We start from the raw sequence: 6,794 nt of genomic DNA on the forward strand, positions 1-6,794 counted from the left end.
AAATTTTAATTTCTAAAAAAAGTGAGGATTCGAAATCATTTTCTGTAAAAAAGATTCAAAAATTTATAGCAAAATAGTTCCTATGTCCCTTTTATCTAAAGGACTCAAGCGAAAGAGTGGGCACTCCGTAGAAGAAGACCTTCTCTTTGGTGATTGGCTTAAAATTGTCAGCTGCCATAAGATCTATTTTAAAGGTCTTGACGGGAATTTATGTACTGTTTTATGGGCTTAATTTAATTATTTAACATAATTAGCCAATACTTATTAATTGCAATATATTTTTCATATTGTTAACGTGTAGTCTATTGTATTGTAAGTATAAGCTAATTATATTCGATAATCATTTAATATTATAATATTATTTTGTCATGATGACTTTCCTGACACAAGTGAATATGAAATTGATCTTATATTGATGATGATTCTACGTAGACCCGTTATATAGTGTTGTATGTATGTATAAATATTATTAAATTATCCCCTACAGAGAGACACTCCTATGTAGAAAGAATCACCTGAGCATTCCATCTGAATGCAAAAACAACTTTGCATGAGTGTTTTCAACTTGGATTTTTTTTTTACCATGAAATAATATATTAGTATTATATTCTATCTTACATAAATCAAAAAAATAAATCATAGGTTGCATAGGAAAATTATAATGTGAATATATTATTTGCAAGCGGCACTATACAAATATGCATTAAAATAATTGTAATATAGAACTACTTCATATTTATCAAAAGATTCCCAAGGGACGCATAATTGAAAAAGATAATTGAACATTTTTTTTTCTTTCAATTTCTCTATCCTAATTTCCATGATGTTAAAACTTATCGCAAGTTATACATAATATTGTAACAGTGCAGTGAATTTAGTTCAAGTCTTTAATCAACGGAAGGGGGCCTGATCCCACGTATTTTTTGACAAATTTTTCATTTGGGAGGGGGATACCCCCCTGCGGACGCCCCTGATCAATGTTGAGTCGTTCATAGTGACTCCAATCCAAAGTAGTGGATAATTCAAAATTATCCACCACCTTGCTCCAATCAGACTCCTCCAATAAATAAACACTGTAAATTATATTATACGGAATTGAATTTTTGGTTAACTTATGAACGCTTCAAAATTTTGTAAATAGAAGGATAAAATTAGATTTATTATGAACTTGTAAGGCTATCTATATTTGTTAAACGGTTCCGGTATTTACCACTTTTACAGATCCATAGCAATTCGGAACTCAGATAAAATTTTATCACCCTGGCGATATATATTGTATTTTCTTTATATATTCTATATTGGAATAAAAGCACAATATTCGAGACCGATAAGCAATATATTGCAGTTTCCGTACCGGTTCAAGAACCGCTAGAACTGCAAGACCCCTAAGTTTGGCTTATTATTCCTAGAGGTAATAACTATAGAGTATTAATAATATAATACTGTATTATATATTTAGGTAGGCTATATCAGGGTAGGTAACAAAAAAAGAAAATAATAAAAGATGTGTTGCGTGATTATTTTGGTATGCTAGGTACCGAAATATTTACCTCTTGTTTTTAAAAATAATCATATATGCTTTAACACAGTAGAATTAAAAATAAAGTATATTTTTACCCTTATGTCTATAACATTATTAAAGAAAATTTATGAAGAAAAAAAATCTTGCATAAAGTGTAATATGAAACAGCATTCATTTTCTTTTTTCAAATACATATAATCCTATAATGAAGCAATTGCATATTATCACTATTGATTTCAAAAATTGATATTTATCTGTGAGGAAATATTTCCTACATTATTATATGGTATGCAGTATGTATATAATCGTGAGAAGGATCATGTTTCAAAGTGAATTTTAATTACATCAATATTAGTAGTATACAACCACGGGTTGTAATTGTTTAGATGAAAAACATCCCATTTTAGCCCTTAGCTTTCTAATTATGTCATACGTCCTCATATTGCTTTCCTTTGATCGTCACAAACAGTCAAGGTAAGAAGAGGGTTTCTCGAAATATCTTTATTCCAACCCATTTAAAGAGTAATTATTATCATGTATTTAATAGCGATATGTTAAATACATGATCTAAATACACTCTGAATATCGTAATGGATCAACACTAATCAGTTAGACTTCAAGACATTGAGATAAAATAGATTAGTGTGTTTTTTATTACATATCAGCTGACTCTAAAAAAGAAGGAATCATGGAATTTATTTTCAAGACGAAGGAGGCAAAGTATTACAACTATTTTAGCATGTGGTGTAGTTACTTGTTCATCTATGTAAAAAGGCATTCGCTAAATTAACCTTATAAGAAAACCTTTCAAAGTGAACGCACGTGAAGAAAATACAAAATACAGTTATATTAGATTTAGTAATTTCAAAAAATAAAATCGTTATGGATATTCCGATTCGTGAAACGCTTCTACTTTTTATGCTATTTTATTCGAACAACAATGTCGCTGGATCATCCTCTTCCAATCAAAGTAAGTAACAGATGACATTTACATATTATTATGTATTTCAAGAATAAGGCTCAGGTCCAAAACATTGACGAATGAGTCTTCCGACTGACAACTCTCTAATTGTTTTGATTCAAAATCAGTCTTCTTTTTGGCCCTTAAAACTATTTCATCTGCAGTCAATTATGTATAATATTAAATATAATATGGCATATGCACTTGTTTTATAGGTATTGTGATATCTTTTGAAGACCGACTCGAAATCATTGATGGAGAATCCACAAACGTGATTGAATCTTTCTCCTTATCTCCAACAGTTAACTATATTGTGAGTATAACCTCAGATGGACATAAATTATTTTTAAGCGACTATCGGGATGAGGGAACAACTATCTTCGAAGTTAGTCTTGGAAAAAAATTACAAATCCTTCCTTTGGTTGAACGTAAGATATTTTTTTATCATAAATCCTTCTAAGATCAATTAATTGAAAATATCTTTTCGCTTTTAAGAAAATTCCCTGAATATGGCCGAAGGAATTGCATTTGATTCAAAGAGCAAAAAGCTATATTTCTCAGACTCCAGAAAACGTCAAATATCTTCAATTTTATTGACGAAAGAAAAAAAACTTCAGAATGTCATAACGATGGATTCGCCACACGGAAAACTTAGGGATGTTGCAATTGATTCATGCAATCGCCGTTTATATTGGGTCAACTGGGATTCCAACCGACCAAGAATTGAATTTTTGAATTTAGATCTCAACTCCTACAATTCATCAGCGACTCAGATTTTTATTGATTCCAATTTATCAAAACCTAGAAGTTTAATCTATGATTATTGGGATCTTAGATTATACTGGATTGATACAGATGAAAATCATAAATATAAAATAGAGCGAGCATTTTCTGATTCGAGTGGAAGGACAGTTGTTTGCAAGGGAAATGATAATTCTCCTTATGACATAACTGTTACTGAGAATCATATTTTTTGGTCTGATTGGATGAACATGGTAATTTGGCGAGCTCATAAATTTGGTGATAAATGTGAACTTACAGCTGTGAAACATTTGAAGTCGTCTAGGCCCATGGGGATCGCATCTCTTTCATTTCCTAATAAGTGCATTGAAAAAGAGTCTGTGATCAAGTATTCCACCGAGTTAGTTGAAGAAACAAATGATAACATTATGAAACCTTCAACAGTGACTATGTCCTCGGAAATATGCCAAAATTACTGCATACATGGAAATTGCAGTCTGTCTGCAATTAACTTTCCAATTTGTCATTGCCAATTTGGTTATAGTGGATCTCGCTGTCAAAATGATCTCTGTCATAACTATTGCTTGAATAAGGGAATATGTCGCTTTCCTACATCAAATAAAGGCAAGCCAATTTGTCAGTGTATTGGTGAATTTAATGGAGCACGATGTCAGTTTGATATGTAAGTACTACCCTGTAGGTATTTTAATAAGATCATCTAAATTTAAAGGAGGATCAATGCAAATACTCAATTAAGTGTTTAGATTTTATTTATTTGTTAACTTGTTCAGCATGCCTAGATTTCATTTTCTTTGCGACGCCATTCTTTCAAAATGGCGCAAGGACAAATTTGCATGAGTGTATATTAGTAAGTACATGGATTGCTTTAATGTACAAACTTAAGCGTTTAGTTCAAAAAGTAAAATAATATTTTCTTCCTGATATAATATTTTCTTATATCGCAATAGTTAACAATTAAAAATACTACAAAAGTAGTCAGAAATTAAAGTAACCTCTAAGTAAAATTAATTGTAAAAATGAATTTATATATTCACAGTTAAGGTATTCATTCAGAATTAATCGGAATTTGAAAGCATAATTGCATGCTTTAAATTTCAGGTCTAAGGATCGAAATAATGTTCAACAGATTAAAGAATCTCCAACTTCCAAGGTTTTCCTCTATGGATTTGTTCTAACTTCATCATCTACGGGATTATTACTCCTGTTGCTCACTGCTATTACTGTCAGAACATATAGGGAGAAAAAAGGAGTGTATGTAAGACAAAAAAATAGTTTATCAGAAAAATTTATTGATACTCCAGAGCCACCAAAGTCAGAAATATGTATTGGAAAGACGACAAATTGTTCTTCTTTTGTGGACATTGAAGATTGTTGCCAAATGACTTTATGTGACACAGTAATATTTTTATAATTTTTGCTTTATATTTTTTATATTATGACGATTATTTATTTACAGCCTTGTGTTGAGGCCACATTTCGTAAGCCAAGACGAAGAGGGTTAAGCCACGGTGATGACGATAAAGCAGTTCTTCTGGATAATGATTCGCTCGTTAACAAAGAAGAAAACCTTTTTTAAAACTATGATTCTCAAGAAATCGTACGGTAACCCTTAGGCAATATGTGCTTTATATACATGAGAGGAGAGATTCCTTCATTCCAGCTAAAAACATTGTAGTAGTTAAACCAAAGCATTCATTGATTATTTATTTTCCAAGATACATAATTGGATAGTAATTTTGAAATTGAACCGAGTTGATTTTCACTCACAAATATTCAAGGTTCAATGATATTTATAAATACCTCCTATTTGTGATACGAAGAACCTGATGACCTTGATATATTATATATTCGAAAAAGGAAAAATCACGGTTTCATTATGAAGTACATAATACTCCAAATGTGATACATATAATGTGTTATCTTTCAACGCCTTCCGCCCATGTCTTCAATCTGTAAGCATATTTTGTAGTCCGCAATGCTACTTTCTCACCATGAAGACAAACCAAATAATATACTACACATCATTGATTTTTCAAGAAAGAAAAACAATAAGATAGTTTAAGTAAACCATCATCATTAGTACCTACTGAAAAACTGACAGACATGGACTTGTAGCAATTCTACTTTCTATTAACAAAAATTCAATATTTTTCAGCAAGTTTGAATTTAATTTAATGGATAATATTTTTTAAAGCAAGTATTGATACTTTGTTTATTACTTATATGCGATTGACTACGTAACCAGATCATCATCGTACGTGTTGGTGAGGAATGTTGATTTAACCAAATTTACCCCTTTCTTTTTATATATACAAGTACCATAATTTATACATTTTGTTCTTTTTCATGAAAAAATTTATATATTCAATGACGGGTGATGTTCTCGTTTTAAGAAAACAGAAATACTTGTCCATTGCAATTCATTCAGTCGAAATACATAGTATTACTTTTATAGTCATAAGTATATAAATATATATATTTATAGTAGAATAAAGACGAATAATTAATTATTTAATCTGTTCATTCATATATGTGTTATGCATGTTCACTCCTAAAATAGTCTACATGAACTAGGTTACTGTATTAATGTCATATAGTATTAAAACCTATAAACCAATATCAGTAATAGATCTGTCATTTATAGAGTAAAAAAGAAGAACAGTAATCATATTGATCGGTCTATTAATGTTGAGTCATCCGTAGTTCCTCCAACCATATCCAATTATAAAACCGTGATTACGGTACTGACATGCATATATTGCGCAAAGCCAATGAAGTGAATCTTGACATTGTTTATCATAAATAGTAATTTTTCGAAAAAGTTGTATTAATATTTTCTAACCATTGCATTATAATCTAAAAGTATATATTTAGCAAAAAGTTATTAGATACCTTCAGTTTATAATTTCTCCCTTTTTCCAAAATTTCATGGGCAATGAAATTGCATAGATCCGTTTATTAGGTACATACAGTGCCAAAAATTCTCAAAATTGGGGCATTAGACTCACTAATGAATGTAGCCTGTGTTATATTACTATATATCTACTGGTATGATTCAAGTATAATACGTAATTATAAATATATTGTTTTTTGTAGTTCTAATTTGTGTAAATGCATTCAAAGAAGTTACAAAAAGAGGTCATTGAACACAAGACACTTTATATATTAGTAAAATGATGAATAAGGAACTTAACACTTAATCAGCTGGATAGGATCCAACGGTTTTAATTCCTTTGATGATAATTATAATGAAAAAAAACTGTTCTTGAAAGTTGTTTTCATGTATCAACTCTTAGCAAGAAGTTATATCGGTGCTTAGAACAAGTACTACTATTTTTGTATATATTTATATAACCCATTAGTCGCTCCTATTTTGACATCATAATATGACATTTAAACGATTTAATAACGTACGCGTAGGAGTGAATTAAATGGTGTGCAATAATTGCATAGAAAAATATCATCATAATATCTAAATCAATTTGATCTTTATTTTCATAGATCAAGGATGACAACAACATTAATACAAAAACAAGTTAATTTTGGCAA

General features: G+C 30.1%; 1 protein-coding gene across 2 annotated transcripts; it reads left to right on the forward strand.

Annotated features, from left to right (window-relative positions):
- The first annotated feature begins 1,956 nt into the window (after nucleotides 1-1,956).
- cue (Protein cueball) lies at nucleotides 1,957-5,755 on the forward strand. 2 transcript variants are annotated; one of them, XM_071888889.1, is made up of 6 exons: nucleotides 1,957-1,996; nucleotides 2,070-2,492; nucleotides 2,699-2,911; nucleotides 2,979-3,906; nucleotides 4,344-4,641; nucleotides 4,702-5,755. In XM_071888889.1, exons 2-6 carry the CDS (start codon nucleotides 2,405-2,407, stop codon nucleotides 4,819-4,821), a joined length of 1,647 nt encoding a protein of 548 aa, XP_071744990.1. In that variant the 5' UTR covers nucleotides 1,957-1,996; nucleotides 2,070-2,404; the 3' UTR covers nucleotides 4,822-5,755. The 2 variants fall into 2 exon arrangements, with proteins under 2 accessions (XP_071744990.1, XP_071744991.1); XM_071888890.1 differs by having other exon boundaries at nucleotides 1,960-1,996; nucleotides 2,188-2,492.
- The last annotated feature ends 1,039 nt before the right edge of the window (nucleotides 5,756-6,794 follow it).

Source organism: Lepeophtheirus salmonis, chromosome 5, assembly GCF_016086655.4.
Source record: "Lepeophtheirus salmonis chromosome 5, UVic_Lsal_1.4, whole genome shotgun sequence".
Lineage (NCBI taxonomy): Eukaryota > Metazoa > Arthropoda > Copepoda > Siphonostomatoida > Caligidae > Lepeophtheirus > Lepeophtheirus salmonis.